General features: G+C 42.0%; 2 protein-coding genes across 3 annotated transcripts in view; one reads left to right on the plus strand and one right to left on the minus strand.

The window, feature by feature from the left end:
* The window catches only part of SIAE (sialic acid acetylesterase), a 38,216-nt gene extending 27,626 nt beyond the window's left edge, over positions 1 to 10,590 (minus strand). The window contains exons 1-2 of the mRNA XM_017853854.1: positions 10,381 to 10,590; positions 6,092 to 6,253 (exon numbers count right to left, since the gene is read on the minus strand). Coding sequence (XP_017709343.1) covers positions 6,092 to 6,253; positions 10,381 to 10,447 — 229 coding nt within the window. The 5' untranslated portion in view covers positions 10,448 to 10,590. The remainder of the gene's footprint in view (positions 1 to 6,091; positions 6,254 to 10,380) is intronic.
* The window catches only part of SPA17 (sperm autoantigenic protein 17), a 23,875-nt gene continuing 18,511 nt past the window's right edge, over positions 10,559 to 15,922 (plus strand). Inside the window, exons 1-2 of one of the 2 annotated variants that reach the window (XM_017853855.1) lie at positions 10,559 to 10,709; positions 12,003 to 12,183. In XM_017853855.1, coding sequence (XP_017709344.1) covers positions 12,030 to 12,183 — 154 coding nt within the window. In that variant the 5' untranslated portion in view covers positions 10,559 to 10,709; positions 12,003 to 12,029. Of the gene's footprint in view, positions 10,710 to 10,732; positions 10,859 to 12,002; positions 12,184 to 15,922 lie in introns of those variants that run through there. The other variant, XM_017853856.1, reaches the window with a different exon arrangement.

Here is a 15,922-nt window from a genome sequence, read left to right on the forward strand (position 1 = left end):
AAAAAAAAAAAAAAAAAAAAAGTAAAGTAAACTATGACAATAACAAGTGTTCCAATTTTAGTATATGTGCTGCCGAAGCGAGCACAATAACAAGTGTTAAGAACAGTTAACTTCCAGGCAAGTCAGGGAAAACCTGATGCACTCCAGAGAGGTTACTAATGGTTAAACCACCTCAGGGACAGTTCATTTAAAACAATAAGGATTTGCTCCTATGTAAGTATATACAAAGGACAGCAGCACCTGTGAAGACTGTTTCTTAGACCAAAACCAAGGGTGGGATTAAAAAGGCAAAAGCCACCATGTTTCATAAGAACTGCCTAGTCCTTGGCTTATCAGTTCAGGACTGGTTGGTGGAAACAGAGCTCACCACAGGCCAATCAAGTTTGGTTAAGAGTTTTTAGAAACAGTGGTGACCCATGAAGTCCATAAGCTTGAGTCCAAATAATAAACTTGAGCCACTAACCACAAAGAGTTCACCATCCAGCTGCTGTTCTACTGATCTGGATCGGCTCTCTGAACAAGTTGCTCTCCATCCTTCTTCTCGGCCCTAATCACTTGCTATCAGCAATTCCAGGCCAGGCCCAGGTTTCTGTAAATCCTCATTTTCAGTGCACTCAAATCTCTGCTTCCTCACGTTTTTTCTTGTGCCACCTAGGAAGATTAATTCCCTTCCTTCATTATACAGCTACTTAGAGTGCTTAGTGTGCCACGTACTCCATCAATTAAATGGTAGGAAGTAAACCCCATCCCTGGGTTACACTGACAAGACACCCATGCAAATTGACTGGGGCCTTACATTCTCCTGTCTAAGGGTTAGCATTTCTGGTGGTTAGCATTTCTGGTGGCCTATTTCCTTTTTTTTTTTTTTTTTTTTGAGATGGAATCTCACTCTGTCTCCAGGCTGGAGTGCAGTGGCGTGATCTCGGCTCACTGCAACCTCCGTCTCCTGGGTTCAAGCAATTCTCCCGCCCCAGCCTCCCAAGTAGCTGGGACTACAGGCGCCCACCACCACACTCAGCTAAATTTTTTTTTTATATTTTAGTAGAGACAGGGCTTCACCATGTTGGCCAGGATGGTCTTGATCTCCTGACCTCATGATCCACCCGCCTCAGCCTCCGGAAGTGCTGGGATTATAGGCGTGAGCCACCGCACCTGGCCTCTGGTGGCCTATTTCTTACTGTTGCTCTTCTCACATTCCAGCCAAGGGCAGTGAAAAACTCTCTGTCTCCACCTTCTCTCCACCTCACAATTAACTCCCACCTCAAAATGGGAAGAACAAGCAAACAATCGAAGGAAAACATGAACATAATTTGTCTAGAGACAAAGTCATAAAGTGCTTTCTTGTTTTTTCTTTCTGCTACTCATATCGGATGTTAATTATTGTTCTATTATTGTGCCAAAATCTCAGAGGCCAAGAAGAAAAAAAGGAAAATTATCCATGACCATTCCCTTCCCAAGAACAACCTAGAGATGAAAAAAGAGCCCCTGTTCACTACCCCTCCCAACGCCCACCCAACAGAACCCTAGTTCCTCACTAGCTGCAAAGTGGCTCAGTGGTTTGTGGAAACAGCTTGGAAGTCAAGAAGGCCTTACTGCCTACACTGCCCCTCACCAAACTACATTTATTCTGTTGAATCTTAAGTTCATCTCCACCACCAAATATGAATGCAAAGGAAAAAAAGCTTAAGTGCTTTTATATCATTAAAACTGCCCATGCAAGTTACTATAGCTTGTGGTGGCAGACACATCCTAAGGTGACACCCCAAAGTCACATGCTTGTGTGGCTGGCAGAATCTGTGACTGGCTTCCAACCAACAGAAAATGGCAAAGGGAATGAGATGTCACTCTTGTGTTAGATAATGTTATATGGAAAAGGTGAAGGGATTTTGCAGATGTGATTAAAGTCCCTAATCATTTGACTTTAATAAAAATCAAGATTTTCCTGGGTTGGCATACATAATAAGGTGAGCTCTTTCAAAGAGGATCTAGAAGTCAGAGATCTGAAATAGCAGAGGTGCTGCCATGAGCTCAACCCCTAAATGAATTCTGCCAGCAATGGAAGGGAGCTTGGAAACAGGTAACTCTCTACTCGCACCTCCAAGTGGGAACACAGCCTGGCCTACACCTTGATTTCAGCTTTGTGAGACCCTGAGTAGAGAATCCAGCTAAACCATAACCAGAGTTCAGACCCGCAGGAATTGTGAGATAGTAAAAGTGTGTTGTTTTAAGCACCTAACTTTGTGGCAATTTATTACGTAGCATAGAAAACTAGTATGCAAATTAGCCAGGTGTGGTGGCGGGTGCCTGTAATCCCAGCTACTCAGGAGGCTGAGGCAGGAGGATCACTTGAACCTGGCAGGCAGAGGTTGCAGTGAGCTGAGATCACACCTCTGCACTCCAGCCCGGGTGACAGAGCAAGACTCCATCTCAAAAAAAAAAAAAAAGAAAAGAAAGAAAAGAAAATTGGTATGCATGCCAACCAGGAACAGGGAGGGTTTTAAGCTTCTGTATTATTTTAAGGTAGAGAAAATATATCTGTTTATCTCAATCATGGTGACAAATATAGACAGACAAACCCCCATTTTATCACCTACATACACACACCCCTACCATGTATGTCAAAGTCAGAGGATATGCCTGGTTTTCCCTGCTTGTATTCCTTGTGTCTAAAAGAATCCTCTTACCTCATTTGACAACATCGTTGGAACCAACCCAGTACCTGACCATGGTCCCAATCATCCCTCAGGTATTAATTTTCCCAAAGTCTCAGTGTCAGTCTGCTGGACAACCACCTTTATGCTGTTATATCTTACTTTGTTCTGGGTTTCTAGGGGACTATGGGTAATAAGTTAAATATTACCAGAGGTAGACAAAGCAGCAAACTCAGATAATGTGGCTGAAAATCTCAGAGTCCTCATTAAAATCTAAACCAGAAATCCACCCTTCAGTATTCTCTGTGGTATGTCTTTTGAGAGACATTTTCTGCCTATGAAATTTCTTACATGTCTACCTCCTTTATTCCAATTAACACTTCATCTATTTTGCTTCACGGGCAGAACAAAGCAAGATACCCATTGCAGCAGGTTTGCAGATTTCTCTAAACTCAAATACCTTCCCCTTTTCTACCAAGTAAATGTGGAAAGTCTAATAAACAGGTCCCCACCACCACCAATAACATCAACCCCTTTTCCTGTGAAATTCTCATCCGTACCCATGAATTACTCAGTTCTCTTAAGTTGCTGCTGGTTCTTTTAACTACGAATGATACATCCCCTTGCAGTAAAGCAGCTGGAGCACTACTTGAGCCTAAACTACTAAATGTGAAAGGATGGAACGGGGAAGTGAGTTCCTGAAAGATGGGCACTATTTGTATTCTTCTCTATACTTTCCTAGGGTTTCTGGCTGAGTGTTTTAGACACAGTAAGCCCCCACTCGGTGTTTATCAAATTCAACTCAAGATAAACGAGCAGCTTCGCAATCACTGTAAAGGAAAAGGGAGGCTCCTCCCCTAATTATTACCTTTCATTCCACCTAGCTTCCTGCCTCATCTCTGCCCACCTCAAATACTAGTTCTGAAACAGGCATGAAGGGAGAAAAATCTAAAACAATGTACAAGGATTTTAAACTGAAATGCTATACAACATTGTATGCTTTCCGTATGTATCTCTACAGCACTGTGCTTTCTGAAACAGGCATGAAGGGGAAAATCTAAAACAATGCACGAGGATTTTTAAACTGAAATGCTTTACAACATTGTATGCTTTCTGTATGTATCTCTACAGCACTGTGTTTTCTCTGTCGCCTAAATATTTATTGGTAACTTGTTAGCACCATGTAAATCACACTTCTTATTTTTAAACCACAGCAGTTCCTTGGATTTCTAAGTCAGCATCATTTACTAAGAGTGCCATTATTTGCACACAGTGCTCCTCATTTCTAAGGTGGCCCAGCGCAAACAGAAAGCATGAAGAGTCCCTTGAATCCTTCACTTTCAGGACATCCTGCAAGTCACCGACAGCATTTAGATACAACAGAGAAGCATGTCTCAATCAGCTGAAGCTTCCCTTTCAGTCTTTTAGTTTACCCAACAACATTCTTACCTTAAAAAGTCTTAAAACCCAAGAATTAGAAGCACTTACCTTATGTCAATGCCTGGTATATAGTATTTTTAAATGTTTGCTGAATGGAAATGAATTTTGAAGAGACTGCATCAGGATCCGGATCACTCTGGATTGAATCACCAGTTTTGTATACTGATAAAACTAACCAGACAATCCTTGCTTTCGGGGACCAGTGCAATTCCCACAAGCATCCCTGTCACATATATATGCTAGCCACTGCTCAAACCACCACTTTGCACCTGAACTCCACCTCCACCTCTGAGCAGCCTCCTCATCTGTCTCATTCTCACCTCCACATCACACAGCTATAGAGCTATCTGTAACATCCAGCCCTGAGCATGCCTTCCTGCATCCCATAACTTCTAGCTTCATCTCCTCCATGCCGGCTTCTACATCTTTATCTCTTCTAGATAGAGACTCACTCCTTTGTAAGATCTTCCTGCTCATGAGAACTGCAAATTCTCACCTTCCTGAACATCCTTACAGCCACTCTATGAGGTCAAACCATCATCATCTCTTGCCTGGATATCATAGCAGCCTGCCCACAGGGCCCACCACCTCTATCTTACTGATCTCCAATCCATCTTCCACAGTGCTGCCAGAGTGAGCTTTCTGAAATATCTGATCATGTTATTTTGCTGTTTAAAAAATCTGTCTATTTAGAATAAAACATACACTCCTTAGCAATGACAAACAAGCCTCCCTGCCTTTCCAACCTATCTCCTGTCATCTGCCCGGTCATACACCCCCAGTGTTCCAGACCAACCAACCTGCCTGGCATCTCTCCCATGGCCCAGGTACACTCAGGCCTCCATGCCTTTGCCAGGCTATTCTCACTACCTGGTGTGCCCTGCTCACCTCTCAAGATGAGCCTCAGAATACATAATTATCTCTCTTCTCTACGAAGCACCTTGTTCTTCCTCACTGTGGTACTTATCACACTTAACACACTTATCACACTTAATTGTAACTGCTTACTGTCTTCCTGTCTAACCTGCATGCCTCATTAAGGAAGAGGACATATCTGTTTTACTTATCACTGTATCACCAGTACCTAGCACAATGTCTCAATCATGAGAGCACATGGTAGGCTCTCAATAGATATTTGAATGACTGACTAAATAGTAATAGTAACAATCATGACTACTAAAACTTACCCTGCAGTTGTGTGCCAGGCACTGTTACTTTACAAGTGTTAATTCGTTTAATTCTCACAGTAATCCTGTAGGTATCATGACGATCTCCATTTTACATATAAACTGTGACATGGAGATGTTATATTACATGTCCAAGATTATTCAGCCATATAAATGACAGAATCAGGACCTGAAAGCAGTAACTTCCAGAGCTTTAGACTACCAATATGAAGTCTTACATTCTTACATTATGGCACTCTCAGTAAATGATGCTGACTTAGAAATCCAAAGAACTGCTGTGGTTTAAAAATAAGAAATGGGATTTACATGGTGCTAGTCTTGGGTTTTAAGATTTTTTAAGGTAAGAACGTAAGAAGGTAAGAATGTTGTTGGGCAAGAACTACCAGAGTTCTTACCCTCTCCTCCATACTGCCTCTCCTCTATATGTGATTCAGCTCAAATATCATCTTCTGTGGAAACTTTCCCTTACCACCCAGTCTGAGTTCAATGTTTCTCCTCTGTACCCTAAGACACCCCACATGTACCTTCATCATAGCATTCATCACACTGTCCTATATAACGTGGTATCTATTCCCATTATTCCGTAAGTTCCTTGAGAACAGGAACTTTGACTCAGTCTTATTTTTCTTTGTATCCTCAGTGCCCAGCACATGGCAAAATTCAAATAACTTTTATGGATGAACGGACAGACGGATGTACAGACGGATGGATGGATAACGTGAGCTACAGCATTAGCATTCGTTTATTCATTTTCAGATAATCCAGCAGGTGGCAGAAGAGGGCAATAGCTGAACAGAAGATGGGCTGCCTTACCTTTCACACTGGTCACTTTCTTCATGATGGTTTCCTGACCTTGGCGCAGGGTCACAGTCACTGCGGCTCCAGGTGTACCGAAGCCCCATATCACTGCTCCAGCAGGCTCCTTCTGCAGCACCATATCATTATTGATGTACGAAGCAAAGCGAAAACCAATACCTAAAAATTTAGCAAACACTCAGGGGAGCATCATTGGAGAGATACAGCACCAACTGGATCAAGTGAAACAGCAAAGAACATACAGTCTTTATGCATGAGAATTTTAACATACTAAGTCCCTTTAATCATCTAAAACTGGATCTTCTTCCTCCTAATTAGGCAAGCAACATAACAAGAACAGTTTCCAACAGTATGCACCATAGCACACGATGACCACTAAGGAAAATTCCCAGAGCCCAAAGCAACCAACAGACCATAGTCTTCCCTCCCCTTCAGAGCTTTTGATCTGTCTTTGTTCTCAGGCCTGGCCCTAACGCTGGGCTCTCTCCCGCTAAATCACTAAAATGCTCCTTTCAGGCACCCTATAGATGGTGTTTATGAGAAAAATAAACCACTTCCTTTCCCTGTTTTCCATTACCACACCCACTCCTAATGGCTGGGAATAAAGCAGCATGCCTCTCTCCAAACAGCCTTCCCTAATCTTTTTCCCCTTCTCTATCTCCCCTTTTCCATGCCACTAATGCTAATTTCCTTCAAATAATGCCCCTCATCACAGTTTTTTGACAAACCAGTGTACTGCATCAAAAATTCTAAATAAGCCCTTATAAATATTCATGACAAGTCAGTGTCCTTCTCAGGTACATTCAAATAAATCAAGACACATAAATAAGGTCAGTGAGAGACAGAAGGTCAACATGTCTGAACAAAGGTCTTCTGTCACAATTTTACCCATTGCACAAGCTAAATTATACTAAAAGGACAAGATAAAGCACACTAGAAACTGGATTCTATTCTAGAGAGTCACTAACAAGACGGAATAAGAACTCACTTTAACGAGATCGTTCCTATTTTTAACATCCAGCCTATATAGAAGTATTTTATTAATAACAAACATCCATCCAAATTATCTCAGCGTGTTCCTCATCAAAACTTAACAAGGAAAAAAATAAAACAAATTATATCCCAATTTATCTGAATAAAACAGACCCCAAATTACCTAAAAGATAATAATTAACAAAATTAAGATCTTTTAAGCATTTTAAACAAAATGATAGGCAGAAAAGAGAATCAGAATTAACAAGGCTGACATTTTCCTCCCTGGAAGCTACAAATGATGAGGGCCCCTTCGGCTATACTTAACAGGGCAGCACAGCTAATGGAGTCGCCTACACAGCTCCGTGGCCTATTTATGCTGCTCTTGGAATAACAGGCAAGTCACTAAAAATCCTCAGCTCTCTCTTATGAGCTATATATGATTCAGCTCAAATATCATGAAACCTACTGTGATCATGAAACCTACATGACAATGAAAGATCACCCAGAAGGCCTACTGGGTTGGAGATGCACAGTTACCATGAGCAAAACGCTCTAAGAAAAGAATACAACGCCCCAGAATTGCATAAGCAGGTTGGCAGCCTGCTGGGGGGAAGGGGGAGGCACATGTGTGGGAGGGCCTTGTCTTGGGTAGGTGCTTCATATGGAACCAAAAAAAGGAAAACCACAGACATAAATAAGAGCTAAGGAGAGAAAGGGTGGGGGTAGGGGAATGGCTGCAGCTTGCACATTTGTGTGCAATCAGTAGCCCATAGGCTAGGGGAAATACCTTTCCAAGTCTGTCTGTTTTCACCAATATACACTTAATGAACATCTTTGTGAATGACTCTGTGCTGGAATAAAGAGTTTTAGAGGTGGAAAGGATCTTCATAATCGTAGCATAAACATGTTACTTACTGATCAAGAAGTATAATCATATTACTGATCAAGAAACTGAGACCAAAGGCAGATTAAACAATTTTTTAAAATAGCTTGCATGTTCATGAGTTAATTCAACAAATATTTATTGATACCTACTATTTTAAGCATTGGGGATATAACGATGACAAAATAATAATAATAATAACGGACAAAAATCTTTGCCCACAGGGAGCTTCCACTCTACTAGAGACTTCACCTGTGGCAGGCACAGTGCTAAACACACCACAAACATTAATGTCCTTTGGTCTCAAATCACATAGTTTATGATGAAGTTAGAAAACAAGTCACTTGATTCCAAACTTGAAATTCCCTTTTTGCAAAAATTAGATACTTGTGGCAAATCAAAGAAAAAATCATATTCCTTGTCTTTGTAAAGTTTAAATTCTAAGCTCATTAGAGTAGACAGTGGAACATCAAGGAATTGTACAATGGACAAAAAAAAGAGAGAGAATGAGAAAGAGAGCAAGGCTGATCATTCCTTGTGTCAAACACAAGACACACACATTTAACATTTGATTTTGTTTGTTTGTTTGTTTGTTTGAGACAGAGTCTTGCTCTGTTACCCAGGCTGCAGTACAGTGGTGCCATCTCAGCTCACCGCAACCTCTGCCTCCAGGGCTCAAGCGATTCTCCTGCCTCAGTCTCCCGAGTAGCTGGGATTACAGGCGTGTACCACCACACACGGCTAATTTTTTTTTGTATCTTTAGTAGAGATGGGGTTTCACCATGTTGGCCAGGCTGGTCTCGAACTCCTGACCTCATGATCCGCCCGCTTTGGCCTCCCAAAGTGCTGGGATTACAGGTGTGAGCCACCGTGCCTGGCCAATTTTTCTGTATTTTTAGTAGAGATCGGGTTTCGCCATGTTGGCCAGGCTGGTCTTGAACTCCCGACTCTAAGTGATCTGCCCACCTCAGCCTCCCAAAGTGCTGGGATTAAAGGTGTGAGCCAACATTTGGATTTTTTAGGTCTTCAGTTTTTTCCTTCATTTGGGGCTGGAGTAGAAAAACAGGAATGAGTGTTATGGGGAAAAGACCATCATTAAAAGTGGAATAACACAATTAGGACAGTGGTTGCCTCTGGTGAGGAGTTCCGGAGGCACTGACAAGGAGCACAATGCCAGGTTCAATAGACGGGCAGTGTTCTAGTTCTAAGTTGGGTGCTGCTCTCATGGGTGTTCATTTTATTGTGCTATTGCTACATATAATTTTGTACATCTCAAGTATTACATGGTAAACATGGGCACAGGGAGAATGATTTAAAGGAAAAATGTCAGGCTATGCAACCAAGTAGAGTACTAATGAATGAAAAATGTGATCAATGTTAATGAAGGTGACGTAACAATACGACCCAAAGGAGGATAAAATACTGACACTAAAACAAACAGCCTTTAACTGAAAATCTAATAAAATATCTTCTCCCTATCTCATAAGATGGATCTCAAAGGTCCCTGACTGGAGATAAGAGTCAGGAAATGGCATACAGAGTGCTAGCATTTTGCACTTTTGTTAGACTCTAAACAATCATTTATGGCCTGCAGTTAGTCTGAATCTAGGTACTTTTCTGGCTGTCAGGTAGAGCAGTGTTCATTTTTCTGCACGCTGTTCTCCTGCCCAAACTTTCATTTCTTAACAGGGATCGCTGGGATCCACGCTTTGAGAGTTTTTAAAAAGAAAGGAAGAAATCAACATTATTATCACTTTAGTTTGCATTATCAGACAGATTGTACCTTCTGCTTTCTCCATACTGTGACCCAGTGTCCAGGCTAGGGTATTCGAATGGCAAGATCAAGATCTGACCTGCACAACAGCCAAAGCGAGCCAGCAGCCTCCCCTATGCCACTCACATTATCTCACCACCAATATCTGTAAGCTGCACCAGAAATCAAAACTGAGCCTTAAATAATCTGAGCTAGTGAGGGGGTTGTATTTCTTAGCCCTAATAACCACTTAAACGAGTAAAATTTAATTCCCCTAAGGAACCCCGCCTGAAGCAAACCCTCCCCAAGGGCACCACTGAGGGGGTAGCGCTGAAATGTTTTGGAAGATTCAGTCACCTGTTTCCAAATATTATCTAACTAGCTTCCCCTCCTTCCCTCCGAGCTCCCCTGCAGTTACTCCAGGACCCCGAAAGCCTCTTTCTGGGCACATTTGGGCATCCCCACTCAGACAACCATGGTGGAGAAAGTGGAGAGGCCGGGGTCCAACCCGGCAGACCTATGCAGACCGGGCCTACGTCGGAGACGCGAGCACCTAGCTAGGTTCCTTCGTCGACCTTGAGAAAGGGGCGCGGATCCGTGTCCCCCAGGGGACACGGGGTTTCGGAGCCCGCACAGGCTGAGGGGCAGGGGTCCGGCCGAGCCGGGCCGCCTCACCTGCACTTCGGTCGGCCCACAGGATTAATGGCAGCACCAACCCGAGTACAAGCCCCGGCGCCACCATGCTTGCAAGGATCCGCCCGCGGCTCGGGACTGGGAAGGTGGGCTCCCGGCGGGGGCGGGGCCTGGGCAGGGGCGGGGCCTGGGCGGGGGTGAGGCCGGCTCCACCCTTTTGCAGTCCTCGGAGCCTCCCGCGACCTCAGGACTGGGCCGTGCGCTCCCCTTCTCGGCCGCCGTAGTTTTTTTTTTTTTTTTTTAAAGTAAAACGGTTACCCAGCAACGAGAAAACAACCGGAACCGGGGGCACCTGCTCGGAGAGAAAGGAGGTGAGGCCGCTTCCCCACTTCCTCTCCGACACCAAGACCTAGCCTTTTCCCTTCGTCTCTTGTACTCTCTCCGCATCCCAGACACATCCTCGGAGCCCTGGGCCGTTTGGAGCCGAGGCAGCCCATTCTGCACGAATCTGAAATCCCAGGTCCTCAACGTCTGCCCCTCAGCCCGCCCTCCTCTGCCCACATTGGTTCAGAATCTCGCCAGCCCTTTTCACCACCCTAGAATGGTTCGATACCCCCATCTACTGCTCCCTCAGAAAAAACAAAAGAGAGGAGTCAGGCGTGGTGGCGCGCGCCTGTAATCCCAACTGCTCGGGAGGCTGAGGCGGGAGCATCGCTGGAGCCCAGGAGTTCCAGGCCAGAGACACCGTCTCAAAGGAAAAAAAGAAAAAAGCGATGAAACAAGAACCCTCCATAGTCTCATCAAACCGCCTAGTTCTCCCAACCTGAACCCCTACCACGGCTTCCACCTCTATTCTGCATTGACGCACACTCTCACGTTAACAGGCCAGGTCTTTTCATACTCAGCCAGGTTAACAGGCCAGGTCTTTTCATACTCAGCAGCTCAGCCCACTGCTTAGCAGCTACCCTTAATCTGGCCCTTGTATTTCAAGACAGAAAGAGACAGCCTGGTCAAGAAGAAACCAGAAAATATAAGAATTCTAAAACTTTAGAGGCTGGGATTTCAAAATCATGGCACACAGCCCCATTCCATCCCATCCCTCCCTCACACACACGTAGGCACAACCCCATTCCACAGTACCAAGGTGTTCGAAGCATTGTGGGCCATGCTTCAGAAGTGGCAGCAAAGGGAAAAGTTGTGCAACTTCTTCATTCAACAAATTAATTTCTAGAACCCAGGACTAATTTCTACTCTTTAAAAAAAAAAAAATAGACCTCAAAGTGGGTCTTCTCAGCAATTGATAATGAATTCAATTTAAGTTTTAACAATCATTCTCTCTAAATTCCTGTGTGATAGCAAAAATTACCCTTACCTTTTGAGAATACAAAGGGTAAAGAGAAAAAGTCATATTGAAAATTATGGGTTTTTTGTAGGGTTTAAAAAAAATGATTCGGCCTAGTGAATGGGTCTGTATTTGTATTATTCTAATCCATAATGGAGATTTCAAAACCCTTTGGAAGAAATAGATGGACTTGGATTGTGTTAGAGAAAAAAGAATTCAAGTTAAAAAAATGTGGGTCTCAGAAATAATTTGTTGGCATAGTTGTGATTATAAAAGTAAAATCAGACAAATTTAAAGACAGTATTCTTTAATGAATCTTTAGGTTCCATAGGCAGTTCTTACCAAGAAGATGTCGATTCCATTCTCCAACACCCACTACCGAATTCCACAAGGATTTGGGAATCTTCTTGAAGGGCTGACACGCGAGATTCTGAGAGAGCAACCGGACAATATACCAGCTTTTGCAGCAGCCTATTTTGAGAGCCTTCTAGAGAGAAGAGAGAGTAAGCTTTCTAAAATTAGTCATTTTTTAAAATAAGAAACTAAGCATTTGTTTATAGTAAAACTTGCTTAAGACCATCTCCATTCTGCAGAAAGCCTTTATGAGGCAGGGAGTTTCCGATAACAGTTCTTGCTCTTTGAAACAGTATGTACCTCTTTGATATGTTTTCTTAAATTCGTTTCGTATTATCGAAGATTACCAGTTCATTATTCAGACCATCTTCATTGTATTTTTCATGGGCATGCAGTGTGGAAGGTAACTGCAAAAGAACATACATTTCTCGGGAGAAATCAGTGGGGGAAAAAAAGATCATATAGTTTACCCTCATCATGTTCCAGCACACTGTTCTTGTGCATCCCTGGCAGCTGACTATTATTCCTGAGATGAGTATCTGTAGTTTCCTTTCAATTTTGATTCCTTCCATTTGTAAGTATTATAAGTGCTGCAAAAAGAATTCTGCACTCCTTAAATAAACTGATACTCGCTGGGGTATATGAAACTGTTCTGCAATAACGGCACAGACAACCTGCTTTGAAAGGCGAACTACCAGCTTGGAAACGTAATTTATATTCTTTATGCTAAATTCCATCCTGCACAGAGACCCAGATCCCCACTAACAATAACTCTTTGGTTGAAAGCCAAAGCAAAATTCCTTCACTCCCATAATAAAATTTATAAATCCCCAACCTTGAAGGTTTATGACTGTCAGGACTTTACCAGTTTTGTACTAAAAACCTATCCTTAGCCAGGCATGGTGGTGCGCACCTTTAGTACCAGCTACTCAGGGGCTGAGGCAAGAGGATCACTTGAGCCCAGGGATTCAAGACAGTAGTGAGCTATGAGTAAACCTGTGAATAGCCATTGCACTGCATCCTGGGCAACACAGTGAGTCTCCTTCCCCACTCCTGTGACCCCGCTCCAACCCCGGAAAGCCATTCTTGATTAGAATATCCAATTTGTGTAAATTCTTGTCATCATTACTTTTTATTACAGTATTCCAACGGAGTGGTAAAGGTGACTAGAAACAGGCACAAGCAAACAAACATTCAGTTGTAATCATTTTATAGTGGAAGAAAACCTGGCACAAGGGTGGAATTAAAACAACTCCCACACACACTGCATAGCTCCATCCCTTGCTTTTTATGCCCTGCCCTCACAGAGCTCAAAACCTCTGCCAATTTCCTGAATGTTGCTGGTCTTTTCCATATCTGGTCAGTGTGAATATTTGTTGCACAATCTGAAACTTTAAATATTTTCCACTGAGCACATTTGATAAACTATATGTAGAAGAGGAAAGTTATTAAGAGAAATCATTTGGCAATAGACTTGGGGGCCTATTTGAGGGCAGAGGTAGGAGGAGAGTAAGGATTGAAAAGCTACCTATCAAGCATTATGCTGATTACCTTGGTGACAAAATTGTCTCTACACCAAAGCCCCTTAACACAGAGTTTAACCATGTAACAAATCTGCACATGTGTCCCTTGAACCTAAAATAAAAGTTGGAAGGGGAAAAAAATTATTTGGGAAAAGAGGTGAATTGTAATGCACATTAATTTTATTATAAGATTAACTACAAATTCATGCAGTAAAAGTCTTTAGTCATTTATTTAATTATAAAACTCAGAAACATTCCATTATAAAAACATTTGCGTCATTGTTACTGGATCACAATAATTAAAGCAAATAATGATTCGGATTCATGGTCTCAGGACACTAGCTCTCTAATAAACAATGAGTAAAACCATTTGAAAAAATTGTAAGCACCACACCCAATTCCACCCATGTCAACCAAAGGCAAATTATCCAGAAGATATAAGTATCAGAATTCAGTCTCTTCAAAAAGGAGAAAAAAATAATCATTATGGACCTCTGGCTCAGTCTCCCACACAATGCAAGAATTCCCTTGCCAGCATTCATCATAGGTGGTTACTACTCTTAATTTTATTTTGTGACGGGAAACATGTTAGTATATGATTTAAATGGTATTTCAGGTCACTAGGAAAAGGTGGACTTTTATTATTTTAAGATAAAGAAGGAAAAAGATAAAATTGGATCAATTTCTTTTATCATACACAAGGACAAATTCCAAATTAGTAGAGTATATAAATGTTTTTTAAAAGAAACCATACAGATACTAGAAGAAAACGTGGATGAATTTCTCTATAAGAGAAGAAAAAATTTTGCTAGCTAAATTGCTTTAATTGCTTCAAAAATTCGGAAGCAATTACAGAAAAGATTGTTATAAATTGACAACATAAAAGTGAACTTTTACATGAGAAAAAGCACTGTGAGGAAAACAAAACTACACAAGACAAAAAATATTTGCAATTTACATCCCAATGAGTTAATAGCGCTAATAAATAAATAGTTTGTAAAAACAGTAGGTTATAGGCTTATAGAACCCAATAGAAAATATTGGCAAGAGATATGAGCAAACAATTCACACAAAAATGAACATAAATGGCACTTATGAAAAGATATTCAAACATCCATAGTAACAGAAGTCCAAATCAAAACTACACTGAGCTACCAATAACAACCCCTCCATTACATTGGCAAAGAGCCAACATACTCTGTGGGATAATAAGCATTTATATACATTGCTGGTAGATAAGCCAAATGCCATAACTTCCAGGAGGGAAACTTAGCAATACCTACCAAAATTATATATGTATTTAACCTTTGACCCAGAAGTGCCACTTCTACACTTTTCAGTGCATCATTCTTTGTAGAAACAACCCAAATATCCATAGGAGGTTGAGTGAACAAACTATAATACATCTACACAACTGAGTTCTATATATAGCTGTTTTCAAAAATGAGAAAGACCTCTCAATAACACTATGGATGATACTGTAGAGTGATTTTCAGGATATATTCAGTGAAAACAGCAAGATGGGGAAAAGTGTGCTTAGTGTGCTACCATTTTTTTAATACAAACGGGGGTCTCACAATGTTGTCCAGGCTGGCCTCAAACTCCTGGGCTCAAGTGATGATCCTCCTGCCTCAGCCTCCCAAAGTGCTGGCATAACAGCTGTGAGAAACAACACCTGGCCAGTGTGCTATCATTTAACAAAAGAGATTGATATGAATATATAACTCTGTGTGTGTGTGTATGTGTGTGTGTGTATTTGCCACAGGGTTTGGCTCTGGCTCTGTCGCCCAGGCTGGAGTGCGATGGTGTAATCATGGATCATGGCTCCACTGCAACCTCCCAGGCTCAAGCAGTCTTCCCACTTCAGCCTCCCAAGTAGCTGGAACTACAGGCATGCACAGACACGCCAGGCTAATTTTTGTTTTTTGGTTGGTTTTTTTTTTTTTTTTTTTTTTTTTTTTTGTAGAGACAGGGTTTTGCCATGTTGCCCAGGCTGGTCTTGAACTCCTGAGCTCAAGCATCTGCCAGCCTCTGCCTCCTAAAGTGCTGGGTTTACAGGCATGAAGCACCACGCCCAGCTTTGTTTTTATTTTAAATGGAAAAGTAAATCTTTAAAACTTAACATTTACCTTTAGGAGAAAGTGAACAGGGTAGATTAGAGAGAACATTATAGAAAATATCTTGAATTTGGAATCATAAAAGTTTAACATAGTTATAATTTTAAATTTAAAATTGTTAAGCTACTCGGGAGGCTGAGGCAGGGGAATGGCTTGAACCTGGGAGGCAGAGTTTCCAGTGGGCTGAGATCGCGCCACTGCACTCCAGCTTGGCAACAGAGAGCGAGACTCCATCTCAAAAAAAAAAA

This window comes from Rhinopithecus bieti, unplaced genomic scaffold (assembly GCF_001698545.2).
Source record: "Rhinopithecus bieti isolate Rb0 unplaced genomic scaffold, ASM169854v2 scaffold_37463, whole genome shotgun sequence".
In the NCBI taxonomy this organism is placed as follows: domain Eukaryota; kingdom Metazoa; phylum Chordata; class Mammalia; order Primates; family Cercopithecidae; genus Rhinopithecus; species Rhinopithecus bieti.